We start from the raw sequence: 17397 nt of genomic DNA on the forward strand, positions 1-17397 counted from the left end.
CACTCAATTAATACTAAGAGTAAGCTATGAAGTGCCAGTTCACAGAACAGAATTTCTACAATAAATGGTCTAAATATGTCTTACATATAAGGACATATTTGTGATTACTAGGAATGAATCTCAAGTACAACAAGGTCTTAAGGAGACTATAGATGCCATAAAAAGTGCTCCTGTAGTTTCTCAATCACTTTGTGAGGCTTCATTGTCTTCTCCAAGGATTAGAGACAGGAATGATCATATCAGAAGTAACATGAATTGCATCTTTATAATTTTCCTGATATTAAGTATCAAATAGAATGGAAGATTCTGTCCTGAATGTTATTTGGAATTTATAAGTTGCTTACTTCAAAACACCTCAGTCCTTGGTTCCTGCTCTCCATTTGAATATGAATGCACACCTCTTAAAAGTGTGCTGTGGTAAAACAGGGAACTTTTTTGCTTTTGCCTTTCCTTTAAGTTTCTACTTTGCAGTCTCCTCAAACTGTAGCTTAAATTGTCACTTAAAGTTTCACTGAAAACATTTCCATTTCAGAATTAGATTCCATACTGTGATAGCATTGAAATAATTATTTCATATACCATATATTGCCATATATCTTAATGTATTCAGCAAAACGTTGGGGAATGAGACTGGTTTGAACAGTAGCATAAGTAGATATTTGGAGTCATCAAGAAAAAATTTCAGAACTCCCTTTCTCTTTGTTAATTGAATAATCATGCCTTTATTCTATATTATAAGGATATATTTAGGTGAGATTTGTCCTCATGGAAAAATAAAAATGGATGAAGTAGACACAGATTGGCTCATTTATTTTCCATTTTCTTTTGTGCTTTCCCCAAGCTTCCTAGAGCTGTAAAAAAAATTCTGAAGGAAAGGTATTGGGTCTTTAAGAATTAGATTGCTCATAGAATTTTAAATGATTAACAAAAGCAAATATTATATTGCAATATGTCATGACATTTTAGAGGTGTCTGCTAACTTTTGATGCAAATGTCTGTTTTTTAATTTTCAATCTTTTGTGGAGGAGCCTGGCCTCTACTGTGCAATTATTCATGCTGATCTCAGCACTCTGGAACCAAACAAGGGTCACATGACAATCAAATGAATGCTTCAAATTTCACTCTCAGACAAACATTCAAGTTAGATAGCACTGATGAAAGTCAGTTTCCTTCCTAATTGTACATAAGTCATTAGAACAAAACATAAATGCCCTTTTTTCATGGAAGCATTCAGTTCATAAATGAAAACAGAATAATAAAACAGAAAATCACCATTCTTCAACTCCTAATGAAATAACAGTATCTTCTCAATGCAAAAAGAGAAAAACCAAGCATTTGCCTCCTAATAAAATGACACAAATCACCTATGAATTGTTCTTGAAGATATTTAAACTGGCCAGTCTCTTGATTGTTCTTCTAACACTAACTACTCATTTACTGAAAATATGGAAGATAAAGGAGCATATAATAGGGATGTAATTAACAAACCAGACTGTGAGAAACTCTTTAGAAAATGTGGAATCTTCAACAAGGAAATTTTTTTAATGTATGGGGTGAATTTATGTATTTAAGATGACTTGAATCTAATTGCAACATATCTTTTTGGAAGGTATGTTATTGTTTAGATATGTGTTAAGTGCAGTCCGCTAAAAGTTCCTTTGTTGGAAACTTTGCCCCCAATGTGGAGATGTAGGCACTGATAGAATCTTTTAGGAGATAGGGACCTAGTGGTATGTCCTTAGGTCATTAGGTCTGTGCCCTCAGAAGGAATTGTGAAACCCCCAGTCTCTCTCTGGCTTCCTACTTCAACATGTGACCTTTTCCTTGAATGCATACTCCAGCCATTGTGGCACCACCCACAACCTTCCATAAGGTACCCACAAGAACCAAGCATGATGCCCTTTATCTCCAATACTATGAGCTAAGTAAACCTTTCCTTTATAAAGTTCGTCTGCTTCAGCTATTTTGTTATAGCAATGAAAAACAGATTAATATGCCCTATCAAAATACCAACACAAACAGTTATGAGATGGTTGGGGGCATTTGAATGTTGCCTGAACATTTGATGGTGAATGCATACTAATTCTAGGAACTTGCTGATATGTTACCTTACACGGCAAAAGGAACTTTGCAAATTTGATTAGGATAAGGAATTTGAGATGGGGAAATTATTCTGTATTGCCCAGCAGTGCTCAGTGTAATCAGATGCTTCCTTATTAAACAAAAGGGAAGGTAGAGACAGAGAGAGAAGTTTTGGAGACACAAGTGGCCTTGGAGATGAAGAAAGAGGCCACGACTTTTTGCATGTGATCTGGGAATAACTTTCTATTGTCTTGTTTTTTAAATATTTGCTTAAATATTATTTTTATTCTTCTTAAACACAAAATTTAGAACTAAAATAATTTACATGTGGATTTTTAGTATGAGGCAAATACAAGTAGTAAAGCAGCATTTAAATCCACTGGGGTAATTGGTTATATGTTTGGTTAAAACATATATAATACACCAAATTTTTAATGATTTCTTTTTTAGCAGCACTGGGTTTGAACTCAGGTGTTCATGCTGACTAAACAAGCACTCTACCACTTGAGCCACTCTACCAGCTCCCAAATTTTTAAATGAGTCCAGTTTATTAAGAGATCCATTTCCCTTAATGACAGGCATATTCCATAATGCAAAACTATAAATTGGCCTATTATGTTCAATGGGAACAACAAAATATTTTTTGGAATCTTAAACATTTGGAAGTTCAGCTAACCACAAAAACATTATATATCCAGAAGATAAGTGTGGCATTTGGAAATGCTTTCTACCTATAAGCATGCAAGTTTAGAAAAGCTGACTAAAAGACTTAGAAGCTGAGAAGTAGAGATTTAGAAAACACCTGAAGCCAGGAGAACAAAAACTGGAAGGGGAGGAGGATATAGTTAATCCCCAAAGTTGTACATTAGATTGCAAAGGGCCACATTTTAGGATTTCAGTCCTTATTTGGGCTAAATTCAGTTTCATATTGTGTTAAGTTTCTGGTGTATTTACATTAGCTGTGTGTAATGCTAACCTCTTCTAAAGTAAAACAAAGTTGTGCTGCACTCCAAACTATAGCAACAGTTTTCTTATAATCAGCCTTTGTCACACAATAAAAATCACCAGGCTTATAGAAAATATAAACAGACCACAAGTGTTCCATGTGTTGAACTAGTCACATTAAAATAATTATATGTAAGAAAAACACACATTCTTGAAAAAAAGGGTATGATATTAAATTTTAGCAGAGAACAAGAAATTATTAAAACGTACTAGGTGGAAATTCTAGAATTGAAAAAATAGTTAAAATCAAGAACCAAATAGATGTATTTAACAACAATTTAGTTATGGCTGAAGAGAAAAATCAGAAAGCTTAAAGATATGCCAAAGGAAAAGAAATAAATAAAGCATGAGAAGGAAAAGTGTGGCAAACACAGAAACGGTCTAAGAGAATATGGATATAATGAAAAAATGACATCATGGTAAAAGAAGTAAATTCTAGAAAAAAGAACCTAGAACAACACTTGCAATTAGATTCAAGTCATTTTTAATCTAGAATGCCCAACACATATTATAGTGAAATTTCTAAAAACAGAAGATGAAGAAAATGTTAAAACCAGTCATAGAAGAAATTCCCTTCAGGGAAGCAGCAACAAAAACACCCTGACTTCTCAGCAGAATCAATGTGAGCCAGAACACAATGAATTAACTTTAAATTGTTCTAAGAAAATGTCTATCTCTCTAAAATTCCATAGCAAGCAAAAATATCCTTCAAAAGAGAAAATTTTAAGAGATATTTCCAGATAAGCAAAAGGTAAGAAAATTAAGTACAAGGAACTCCAAAAACTCAATATTAAACCCAATTAACAAATGGACAATAGACCAAATAGACATTTCTAAAAGGAAAAGATATATAAATGGCCAACAGATAAAGAGTACATAAATGTTCAACCTCACTAGTCATCAGGGAAGTGTTAACCAAATCTACCAGTAACAATGCTTATTATTAAAAATACTAATGGTAATAAATGCTGGTAAAAATTCCCACTTTCGGTGGGAATGCAAATTAGTGCAGCCATTATGAAAAATAGTATGGAGTGTCCTTTAAAAATTAAAAATAGAACCAGAAATCCCACTACTGGGCATATGTCCAAAAGAAATGAAATCAGTATGGCAAGGAGACTTCTGCACCCTCATATCCATTGCAATACTATTCATGATAGCTGAACACTTGGAAACAACCAGTGTCCATTAACTCATGAATGAGTAAAGAAAATGTGGTACCCATATACAATGGAAAACTATATTTCTATAAACAAGAGTGAAATCCTATCACTTGCAACCACATGGATGGAACTGGAGATCACTATGTTAAGTGAACTAAGCCAGGAACAGAAAGACAAGTAGCACACTTCTCACTCATATGTGGAGTCTAAAAAAGTTGATCTCATAGAAGTTGAGAGTAGAATGGTGGCTAGAAGACACTAGGGAAAATAGGAAGGGGTGAGATGGCAGAAAGTTGATCAATGGGTACTAAGTTACAGTGGAATAGGAACACAAAATTCTGGCATGCCATTGTACAGTAGAGTAATAAAAAATAATTATCATATGCAGTATATTTCAAAAGCTAGGAGAAAAGATTTTTTTAAGTTTTCATCATAAAGAAATTATAAATATTTTAGGAGACAGATCTATTTAACCTGATCTAAGTATTGCAAAATATACACATGTATCAAAATGTTCTGTTATCCTATTATGTATAATTTTTGTTTTTCTGTATCAGTTAAAAATACATTTATTTTTAAAAAATAAAAAATTCAGGCATAAGGAAAATAATTCCAGAAGGAAAGTGAGAGAATTAGGATCAATATTAAGCATGAGTAAAATGGACAGATGATAGATGATAGATAATGATATATAATAGATAGATAGATAGATGATAGATATAGATAGGCAGATATATCTAAATAATTGTTAAGTATATAACACAACAAAGTCTTGTGAAGTTTCAAATACACAATGACAAAATGAAAATGGAAACAAAGGTAAACCAGTTAAAGTGGTCTAAGAATTTTGAATTGTTTGAGAAAAATAAAAATAATAAGTCAAGCATGCATATTATAATCTTTAGGGTGAGCAGTGCATGAATGATAAATGCCAAGCTAATAAAGGAGGAAAATAGAATAATAAAATCAGTTTAAGTGCTAAATTTAAAATACAAAACTATAAAAACATGAGAAACATATGGAAGAAAATATTTTTAATTGGGAAATTAGCCACCTAATATTTTTTTGAGACAAAGTCTCTTATGTAGCCAAGACTGACCTTGAATTCATCATTTTTCTGCCTCAGCCTCCTGAGTTCTGGGATTACAGATACTGACCTGTAATTAACTTTTAAACTCAGCTTTTTATACTCAGCTTTTAAACTTTTTGAAAGTTTGATGAAAGATCTCATAAATAAAAAATATTAAATAACTGGGAGAAAATACTTGCAAATTAATATATGAAGGTCAAAAATATTTTATACACAAATATTTCCTATGATAAAATAAGTAAAAGGCAACAAAAATAACAGAAACATGGGCAGGAAATGAAGAGAGAATATACTTTACCCACAAACATATAAACATATTCAACCCTAAATGCTATCAAGGTACTTACTATGGTTAAATGTCCCCCCCAAGGGTCTATGCGTTAAGTGCTGGGTAGCATTATATTGAGGTGATGGAATTTTGAGAGATGGGGCCTAGCAGGAAATCTTTAGGTCACCAGAGCACATCCTTGAAGGGGATTGTGAGACCTTGGTCCCATCTGTGATCTCTCCGTTGCTTCCTAAAAATGGAGTGAGCAGATTTGTTCCATTACATGCTCCTCTCATGATATGCTGCCTTGCCACAGGCCCAAAAGTAATGAGGTCAATCAGTCATATACTGGAACCTCCAAACTTGTGACCCAAAATGAAACTTTACTTTCTATAAGTTGATTATATCAGGTATTTTATTATAGTGGACAGAGTCATGACTATCAGAACTCAAAAAGAAGAGGAACTTTCAATTCTAAGATTAGCTATAGAAAAAAAATTAACATGATTATTAATAAAGATGCAAGAAAGCATGGCTGTATAATTGGTGGGAGGTTAGATTTGTAAAATCAGCTTGAAGGCAGCAAACTGACAGGATTTATAAAGTGTTTTTTAATATGAATATCCTTTGTCCCTTAAAGGCTAAGAATCTTCTTAGACTTAGTATTCAAATGATATAAAACTATTTAAACCTGAATATTCATAGAATGATGGTTTATAAAAGCTAAAAGTGGTCAAAGACAAATCAGAAGGGAAGTATAGTTGCTCTACAGAAAGCTGTCAAGTCTATACCTAATGTAGCAGATTCCTAGATAAGGTTATGCTAAATGTAATCTGAATATTAAAAGTGTAGAAGGGTAATATGAATAGTATCCCCATTTATTTTTTTTAAACATGAAAATATACAGACATGTAAGCAACAGTAAAAGAACTAGACAATTTAGAGTAACCATTAATACAGTTTACCTTTGGCTAATGGAGTGAAAGTAGGGGTTGGATAGGAAGCGAAAAGGAACATTTTTTTCCATTTATTTTAGATTTATGTTAGTCTTTAACAATGTGAAAGACTAAATGTCTTCATGTATTACTTGTATGAGAATAAAGTTTCCTAGTTCATTCCCAAAAGTACTGAGGCACATTTTGTAAATTAAGTACAGGTTAAAAAAAAAAGCATGCTTACTCAAACGTACTGACAGACATATAGTCAGTGAGAGACATTATTGGGATTTTTACAAGATAAAGGCTGAACAGAAAAAAACTAGGTGAACGCTCAATATATAAAATTAAATACTCTCCAAATGTGTTGCTGCCATATTTAAATTTTAAGGACAAACTAGGTTTAGCTGAAAAGTCATTTATAGAGTACAAATCTGGTGTTGTGCTATAACATCCCAAATTTTCCATAGGAAAATAAAATTGATGTCATGAATTATGCATCCATATATCACATTTTTAAAATATTTATTCAGTTCTTGAATCATGTACACCCTCAAAGGTTATGTCATATGAACATATATCTAAGCCCATGCACACACACACGTGTATTTGCATTCAGAAATTTAAAATCTCATAAGATTTCCCTAATGTCCAAAATGTGAGAGTAAGTGCACTTCTATTTCTAACCATTTAAGCCAGCATACTTAATATGCTGCATAACTTTACTCTATAGCACATTTTCACATGTACCCCTTTGCACACCTCCAGGGGACACCATTCCTCCTGTAGTCCATGTTACTATGGAGTTGGGCATTGCATAGCCAAGAGCCATTTGCTGGAGGCCCTGTTCTTATAAGCAGTACTACTGTACCAGGATCTGATTATTATAAATATGATAGACTTGGAAAGATATTTAAAGAGAATCACAAATATACCTAAGGAGTTACCTTGCCTAGAGTCATACTTTGGCAGCCTTTCATAACCCAAAATAATACCACTTAAAGTCAGCAAATACAGGAAATTCAAACCTCTCTAAAATCAACAAATGTCAACTGTATATAATTTCATGTTCTGAATACTTACTTTTAAAGCAAAAGTAAAATAAACAATTTTTTCTCCTTTATTTCAAAACTCACACAAATTATGGGTGTTAATGACACTGTACTTAAAAATGTTAGCTTTTTTAGGAAAATAACCAGAAAGAAACATAATTTTTTATTTTCTTTCTTTAAACTCTGATGTTATGGTGTCCTGAATAAACAAAGAATGAAACTTAAGTAAACATTCACCCTTTTAAGAAGAAAAAGGCAGCAAAGACAGCATTGCATGTCTGATCATATTTTGGAAAGGAAGAGGTAATTGAAGCATGATATAAAGATATCCTTTTTCTCTTCACTTTACCCTTGAGATGTACCTATCAAAATAATCTAAACTTACCCAGATGATGTTTTCAATTTTGACAACTTTTTTTCTCTTGTTGCATGATCTTATTAGCAAGCTACTAGAACGGAAGTCATACACGGCATAATTTGCAGTTTGACCTACTCACATTGGGTGTTGCTAAAGAAAATCAATCCAAAGTTGTTGTGTTAAAATATCTCTATCTGTTCTACCTGGCATGTGTGACTGACTATAGAATCTATCATATAAAGAAAATGGTTGATGCTTCAGTATACAATTTATCAAACTTCACTCTACTGCTTTTTCTCCAAAGCATAGAAAAATAATCATCCTTTCCTAAATATAAATCTTTTAAGAGAAATTCAAGCAATCTGTCTCCAGCAAAACAATTGATAAATGGCAGGAGCATAACTTAAAGATGGTTTCCATCACAGATCACATGGCATCTCAGCTCTCTGGCCTGTTACTCAAGTGTTTCTCTCTGTTGGTCCTTTAGCATCAATCTCAGGTCTTCTGTGATCCATTCTCTGATTGAGCTAGGTTGATCTTTTCATACTTAGAGTTTTCCTGCTTCTAGAAGTGTAAGGTTCTTCCTCCTTCCTCAAACGCTCACCAACCTTTTTTTGCCATTATTCCTAAAGCTATTATTCCTTCTCAGCTAGTTTTAGAGACATTTCTGTTGAAGAAAAAAAAGAGAGAGGGAAGGAAGGGAGGAAGAGAGGAGGAATTTCACTTACATTACTTTTTATTTCCTCGGCATTATATACCTTGTTCAAGAACACTGTCATGTTCTCTCTTAGAAATTGGGTTCTAATTATAGATGTATAACTCCTGGAGCTAATTATGCAGTTCCATGAGATCAGAGGAGCTAACATTATTATTTCTTTTTTTTCTCAGTATGGAAATTATTGACAATCAACTGATGTTCAATAATTTTTATTAAATCAATTAATGTAAAAGAAGGAAAGTTTTATTTTATTGACTAACTATGAAACATTACACTTTCAAAATATTATTTTGGTGTGTAGAGTGAAAAACCTAAATCAATCTTATCAATCATTAAGCCTATTCCCAAGAAATTAAAAACTGATATTAGGAGAAAATGTTTATAAAACCCATTTTTAATTTAGAGAATTTGTTTTATATGGACCACTTTGGGAAATGTCTAAATATAACCTATTATAAGTCAAGATTCTAAGATATTACAGGCCACTAATATTTTTCACTGCATAAAAATTTAAAACTTCTATTTTATGGAAGAAGGATGCAATAGTCAAATTTAAAAAATTTTAAATCAAACTCTAAAAACAAAATGTACAGTATAAAGGACAAAAAAGACATAAATTGTAATATTCCATATAATAATTTCTTATAAGTTCATATATAAATGTTATTATGCTAAAGATAGAATTAGTAAGGTATATTTGCAAGAGAAAAATATACAAATAATATATTAAGTGTGTTAATACATGCAATAAATAGAAATTAATTAATGAATGTAAAGATTGTCACTCTTTGTAGTACTGAAAATGAAATTAAACTAAAATTATCAATTTCTCAAGAACTAAAATGATAGCACACTGTCTTGTAAGAGTGGGGTGAATTGGCATGCTCACCTGCTGAGAAAATACAAATTGTTAAACTTTCCAGAAAGCACTTTGGTAAAATATATCAAATTTTTAAATTTGTTAACCTATTGAAGTAGATAGACAATGGAAAGAGATATAAGTGCACATACTACAGTAGCAAAATAAATTGTGAAATATTTAAATTCTGACATTAAATGGACATTTACAATTTATTGTGCCTTTATATAATTCTGTCATCATTAAGAAGTATTCACATAGTGTTGTATTTATGATGGAATATTACTCACAATATGTTAATTATATCACATAAAACATGCGACTAAATGTGTCCATTGTAATTTTAGCTTATAGTTTGATATCACACCTATGTACCTATACATAAAGAATCAGTCCTAAAGGACAAAAATCAAATTGTTAGTAGTAGTCATTTGATGTTGATTGCATACCAGATAAGCTTTGCTTTCTCTCTGTACTTGTTTATTTGTCCTGAAATTATTTTTAGCAATCAAATAGCTATTTTTTAAGAGTATAGATTTAAATTATCAAAGTTTTGTTTCATCTTGATTTTCATTATTCAGCATTATTTATTTTTTCCTAGCTTGTTTAACTTTAAAAGATTGCATAACATTATGAAAATGTCTGCTTTATTTTGAAGAGATGCATTTCACATTTATGTGATTAGGCGGTGTTCTTTTCGCCTACAGCAAAAGGTTCTTTTCCAAATGAAGATTTAATAGTTTCTTGAGGATGGGCATCTTATTGTTCATGAGTTATATAAATCACAAAAAAAGTCCAGGTGACAAAACTAACAGCTAGAAAATAAGGACTCTAGCTACAGGGATTTGCTCTGCTATTTAAGATACTATTTACAATAGATGGCAGGACATAAAGGGATGAATGCAGTTTTTCAAACAGGTCTCCATTATGTGATTACACACCCACAGAATCCATTAATTATCCAAGCCTCTGGTTTAAAGAGAAAGCAATCTTTTCAGTCTTTTCTAAGATGACCAGACATGTCTGTGTTATACAGCGTCAAAGTTCAGCAATCCACATTTTAAAAAAAGAAATATTTTCAAATGTTTAGAGGAAACTAACCTGCATTTTCTAGGACCAGAGACCTCTGAAGAAGAAAAGATTCAGAGTCAAAATAATAACTGTCTTCCAATCTTGAGGGCTGGCAAGATAAGAGAGAGAGAGAGAGACAGAGAGAGAGAGAGAGAGAGATTGTCTTGACTGCAAAACTCCCAGTTGGCAGACCAAAGAGCAGTGGATAGTCTAAGGGAGGATTCTGAACAAATAAATGCAATCACTTTCTAATAATAAATGTGTACAAGCATGGAAGGGACAAGGTGCAAAAGGGTAGGGTCTGCTGCTACTACCAATAGTCAGCACAGGTCCTGGCAAGCAGAAGGTATACCAGAAGGCATTTAAATAAATTTTTATTGAATGACTTGAGAGGTAATATGTTATATCTTCATTGAATAAATTTCAAGCTTAGCAATATGATTCTTGTTGAAAAACATTTTATACTGTTGTTTAGAACACTGGATGGAAATTGAGCTAGAGAATCTATAAGTATGACTATCCAACCCAGGTTTTTGTAGGATTTTCTATAACAATTCCAATTTAAACTATTTTGCCCTCTTCTTCCCATGAATAAACTCCCAAATGTTCTTCTCATTAGTGAAGTCCAATATTTATGATGAGCCAGTCTCACTCTGGTAGCATAACTAATAGGATGACAAAGTGGATTCTTTTCTACAGCCTGGAAATCATGTCAGCTGCTACAGTTGGAGTGAATAGAAAAATATAGTTGTTTATAACTAGGAAGTCATTTGCTATGAGTATATAGCTAGCTCTGTCTTGGTGAATGCATGTTAATAAATGTAATTGAATGTAACTCAACCAAGACGCTAGGGTGATTTTTTTTTTGATTACTTCCTGTAAAAAGATTTTGGTCACAATTCTATAGTATTGGGCCACATACCAGTGTTTCCATAGTGTTAAGTTTGATTACTTGGCCACCCTTAAGGATTGGTGAGTGTTTGACAGATGGCTGGGAATATGCAAGTAAGTATGCATTGTGCAGAAAAGCATGCAAGTGAAGAGTCAATCAAGAGAGACTAAACATGCTTAGAAAGAGGCCACCTTATTGGTATTCTGACTACAGAATCGGGCAACTTTCTATGCAAATTATGCAGCTGCATCCATCGGCACCATTGACACTATAGGAGTGAAGAGGGAAAAAAACAAAGTTCTCTATAGCAAAATAGCTGTGTGCTCTATCAAGATAAAAATATAAGGGAAGATGAGATAGAGGGATTTTTTGGGTTTTGAAGATGCAGTTTTCTTGTTTGCCTGAAGCACTAATGGGCACAGCAGAAATGGCAAGTTTGCCTGATGAATGTGGAGTATCTTCATTCCCAAGCACAGCTTTAGACTTATAAGAATTTAATGGGAAACAGGACCCACACCTACTTTTACTTTTTCCAATATTTGCCTGCCTAGTATGCACAGTCTCATAAAATGTGCCATAGCTTGTGGAGAAATTCTCTCTTTGTCTCTCTCTCTCTCTCTCTCTCTCTCTCTCTCTCTCTCTCTCTCACACACACACACACACACACACACACACACATACACATACACACAGAGTTGATTCCTAGGAACTTGATTCCTGGGAATCACACAGAGAACTGGATATTCTGCTACCCTTATTTCCCCTGTTGGTTTTCAGTATACAGTCACATATTCTTCAATATGCCTCCCCTTAATAGGTAGAGTTTAATTTCCCTTCCCTTGAAAGTGAACTGGACTCAGTCCTTTTGCTTCTAGTGAGTAGAGTGTGGCAGAAGTGGTAAGTTGCCTCTCCTATGATTAGGCTACAGAGAAATGGTGGCTGCCCCCTTAGTTGCTCTCTTGATACCACTCTCTTGTGTCACTCTTCTTTACACAGGAAGACACCAAAGGCTGCTTTGTAAGGACACTCAGGAGCATCTGGAGAGGGTCCACGACTCACACAGTGGTGGGTGTGGGCTTGGAAAGAGACCTTCCCAGTTGAACATTGAGAGGACTGTAGGCCTGGATCACTTGACAGCAACCTCAAGAAACCCTGAGGCAGCACCCCCAGTGGATCTGCTCTCAGCTTCCCGCATCATAGAACTACCTGTGTGTTTCTAAATATCTGTTGCTCTAAGCTGCCAAGTTTGGGTAACAAATACATCGTGCTTTCATAATGGCAGCTGAAATCTCTCATTTGGCCCTGCATTTCAGGCACCACCTCCTATTTCATATTCTTTCATTTTCTGTTCCCTGTGTATGGCTGCTTCTATATTACCCACTCTGGCTGCTCTGATGCTTTTCAGAGAAGCCTCTGGAATTCTGGTTAGCCAAAAAAAAAAGAACTAATTCTCTACCACAAGTGGCTCATACCTCAAGCCATTGCACATATTAGGTGCTCAGTAAATACCTGTTCACAGCATGACCAACTATCACGTTCTTTTGTCTTGTGCAAAGAAAAATCATCCACTTGAAAAGTATTTTCTTCAGAATTCAGGCTAAAGTTATAGAGAAAGTGCTTAAGTGTTTGAAGGTAATCTTTGTATAAGCAAGACTCACTCCTAATAATTGTAACACTTGCTTATTCCTGAGTCTGGCAGATTCTGGGCTCAGTGTACCCCTTTGCTTCTGAAGCAGGAATAGGCATACAGTTCAATTCCACATGGGTAAAACTGAGATACAGTTAAAGCTCAGCAAATACTTTGCCCTAAGGAACAATTCAGGTTCAAGATTACTGCCTTCTAAAAGCATTTCCAGGTATAGGTGTTGCCTGTATTCTCTAAGTCAGTGTCTGTTGCCACCTGATTATCAACACATTTATTCCATCTCATAGGGTCCATAGGAAGTAAGCACCACTTGACCCACATCTTCAAGATATGAAAGCCAGAACAGACGTGTATATGCTTAACTACGGTCCCAAACTCATTCTGTAAAGGCTTTGATTTAACCATGAGCATCAAAAAGAACCTTGAGTGAAAGAGTCCATTTAGACCACCTTTAAGTAGAGCAGCATGTAATGATACTGATTGCCCTCAGAAGTCTCAGTGTTAAAACACAAACTGGGACATAGTTTAACTTTATTACCTTCCAAGCATGCACTCTTAAAAAAATAAAGTGTGACATAAATAATACTGTAACAAAGTTATTTTAAATATTCATCACTTTTACAACCCTTTCAATTTCTTTATATTTTCTACCCAAGAACCTCACAATGTTCTCTTTATATAATAAATACTGCTAACCTAACATATATATGTTTCAGTTTATATACAGTGCATGAAAATGGACACTGTACATGTATTATAAAGCTAAAATTGAGAAAAAGCTAAGTCACTCATTATTCATTGTTAAATAATGAATATTTTTGGTGTAATATGATCATTAAATGCAAATGAGCATAACTGCTATAAAAGTAAATTTTTCAAACTTGAAATATTCTTTAAGATAAAGTCTTTGGCTGAAGTTCTGAATATTTAATTATTCTGTTTTCACAAAATGAAGACAGTCACCTACTTAACATAATTAACTTATCTAGGTAAAAACAATTATAATTGAACACAGCTGTTTTCAGATGCATTTTAAATAACATAAATAATCCTACACTGAATATTTGGCCTATTGTTTGGGTATCCTTCTGTTCATTCCACCAAAGTCATTTCTACCTTTTTCTACCCAATTCTATGCCATAGGAGGTCAAGCATACAGAAACAATCAGTAAATGGTCCTTTACCTTCTGACTTCTAAATGGGCCACAAGGGGCATGAATGGGAAGAGTGAGGCTGAAATGTTTTTACTCCCTACTGCCTCCCTGCACTGCCTGTTGGGGGTCCTCTGCAGAAGGTTAGAGTCCCTGCCCTGTCCATGCAACCCTTCTCTCTGCTTTTTTGGTCCCTCCCTTACCCTTCTGGCCCCAGGAGTGAGAAGAAATGGAATCCTGCACCATCCCTTGTCCTGTCCCCTAAACCAGCCTACTCCTTTGCACTTGTTCCCTTTACTGAACCCTCCTTAAATACTGAATTGCAAAATGTGTATCTCTTAGAACTTTGAAGATGTAGTAGCCTTAATACTACATCTTTGGTACCAGTAGTAGCCTTGGGAAACTGATATTCAAAATGGGGTTTTGAATTAGGCTGATTACATATGTCTGAGGAATCCAGATAACTTACTGGGCGGAGATGCTTGGATGGAACACTGAGATTAGTGGTTGAGAGGTGAGTCAGGAATTTGACAGAAGAGGATTAAATAGATGACTTGGGCAGGCTGAGTGTGTTCATGTGAGTACACTCACGTGGAATTCAGGACCAGAGACTGTAGTAGAATTAATAAAATGCTAGGCTGGCTAACTGAAGATCAAACTCAATAATGTCATAATTTCTCTGTCATAATGTAAAAGAATTCTGATGGCCCAGGGAGATGAAATAACATACAATCTGTTTAGCCATTTCCTTACCATAAGCTTTGGGGTGGACAGAGGACACAGCCCTCATCAAGACATTAAGAAATGCATTGGTGAGAAGATTCCCACCATCACTGGTCACTTTGGTAGTGGCTGTTCACTTCAGGCTGATTTCTAAGCAAGGGAGTGAGATGCTTGGAGACCATGCTGAAGGCAACAGTTCACGCTCACCATTCCACAGACGTATTTATGCTTTCTTAATCACTAAGTGAACTTTTTAATACCATTAGTAAGAAGAAGAAACTGGAATGGAATACTTTTAAAAGAAATCTCCAGTAAAATCTACACTGCTCACTAAAGTTTAATGAATGTATTTTGTATACTTAATACAAAAAGTAAGGCATGTTACTTCAAGTCTGGCACAAGGTAAACAGAGAAGCTGACACATGAGCTTGGTTCAAAGGTACGCACTCCTCACTTAGTCATTGGATTATCACTGATTGTTTTCCTAGTTTCTGTGACACTCCATTTATTCATGTGCAAAATGAGGTGAATGATATCTGCCTCCTATCATTGCAAGGATAAACAAGATAAGGCCTGACATGGGACAGTGACTCAATTAGCAAAGCAAATTCAGTCTGCTTGGATATTTCTTTCTCATAGTACTTGCAATATGATTCCTAGTTCCACATAGTACACTGCAAAATTCTGACTACTTATTCCATTTTATACTCCCAATGCCTGATATAGGCAGATGCATAACAGATGCTAATTGTGTCAGTGGCTGAATGAATGAGTGAATGTGTTATTATGAAGTCGAAGTGGAAGTGGTCACTTTATGATTTATCATCCTTTCTTTCCCTCTACCTGTGTTTAAATTCCACTCCTCCATCTGTTGCCTTTAGAACCTAGAATGAATTACTTAACCTCACTAAGCTAAAGTTTCCATCTCTTTAAAATTGAAATACCTCTCTCTTTGTCCATTTGTGCTGCTATGACAAAAATCGTCCTGAACTGGATGGTTTTGAAACAACAGAAATTTATTTCCCACAGTTATAGAGGTTGGAAAGTCCAAGATCAAGGTAACGGCAGATTACGTGTCTAGTAAGGGCGCACCCTCTCCTTTGTAGATACTGTCTTCTTGCTGTGTCCTCACTTGGTGGAAGGAGCAAACACCCTTAGGCCTTATCTCATGCAGAAGAGCTCTCCTCTCTTCTCTCATGGATTTATTACTGCCCACAAGCCCCACCTCAACACCACACATTGGGGTTAGGCTTCAACACACAAATTTTAGGGAAGCACAAATATTAAGACCATAGCAACCTCCTATCCTCATAGGAGAATTGTAAGAAAAAAACTAACTAGCAATTAAAATATCTGAAAAATAGGGAGGGATCCACAAGTTTTATTTCTCTTTCTCTTCTCCCATTTGTATTTCAAAACCAAGTATATTATAGGCACTGAAATAAATGCTTATGATGGACCATGCATAAAGTTTTAATTTTGAAAGCTTATACCCAATTCATTCCTTTTATAAAACTCTTAAATATCAGATTACTGCCCAGGGGATTGCAAATATTTTTAATGCCTTTTATGGTTAAAATGTTCTAAGAATTTGGAAGAGGTCCCACTTCTGAAAGTTATTGCAATAAATCCCAAATGAAAAGATGTGGAAAATAGTTAACATTCAACAGTTAAATTTCGAATAGGAGAGATATATAGTTAATTTTATCCCTTTTCTTTCTACAAATCATAAGAGACAGTTTAGATCGCTTACCCAAAAGAGGCTCCCCTAATCATTTTTAATGGGATCCATCAACGCAAGTGTCACCCAAAGATTATTCTTAACAAATGCACATATTGTTTGACTTTACTTGGAATAAACAAAAAGCTTAAAATTAGATTATTGCTTAGACACAGAGCCATTAAATTAAAATAAGGCCAGACACTTGGAATTAAGTCAGTTTAAGATAGTCACCTTTCATTAAATCATGGCTACAATATTTGGATTGTTTTTTAGCTCTGGGCCACAACCATAAAAACTCAGTAAAAAATTCACAGAAACTACATAGTGCTTTTACACAAAGTCACAAAATCAGTGCCTTCAAACAAATTTATTCAATACAAAAAGGGATTCCAATAACCACTAAATCACTAAAACCAAAAGACAAGAAAAGGAGAAAGATTTTTAAAAGTCATTTAGGTCGTTGTTGCCCTGAATTTCCCTTTTCCCTTCATATAGAAAAAAATAGTGTAGATAACAACAACAATTTAGTGTTGATTCCCCTCGTTTCTCTTGTTTTTTTAGGGGTCCAGCACCATATTGCTGTCAAAAATACAACAAATTTAAACTGATTTAGAAAAAATAAGCTTTATTTATAGCCTTATTTGTGTTGAGCAGCCTTTCCA

The 17397-nt window shown here is 34.3% G+C and overlaps 1 protein-coding gene across 15 annotated transcripts in view; it reads left to right on the top strand.

Annotated features, from left to right (window-relative positions):
• The window catches only part of Cabcoco1 (ciliary associated calcium binding coiled-coil 1), a 179095-nt gene that overhangs the window by 30431 nt on the left and 131267 nt on the right, over positions 1-17397 (top strand). Inside the window, exon 6 of one of the 15 annotated variants that reach the window (XM_074078943.1) lies at positions 12490-12937. The exons of the other annotated variants lie outside the window; for them this stretch is intronic. Coding sequence (XP_073935044.1) covers positions 12490-12594 — 105 coding nt within the window. The 3' untranslated portion in view covers positions 12595-12937. Of the gene's footprint in view, positions 1-12489; positions 12938-17397 lie in introns of those variants that run through there. 15 annotated transcript variants of the gene reach the window in all.

The sequence above is a fragment of the Castor canadensis genome, chromosome 7, assembly GCF_047511655.1.
Source record: "Castor canadensis chromosome 7, mCasCan1.hap1v2, whole genome shotgun sequence".
Lineage (NCBI taxonomy): Eukaryota > Metazoa > Chordata > Mammalia > Rodentia > Castoridae > Castor > Castor canadensis.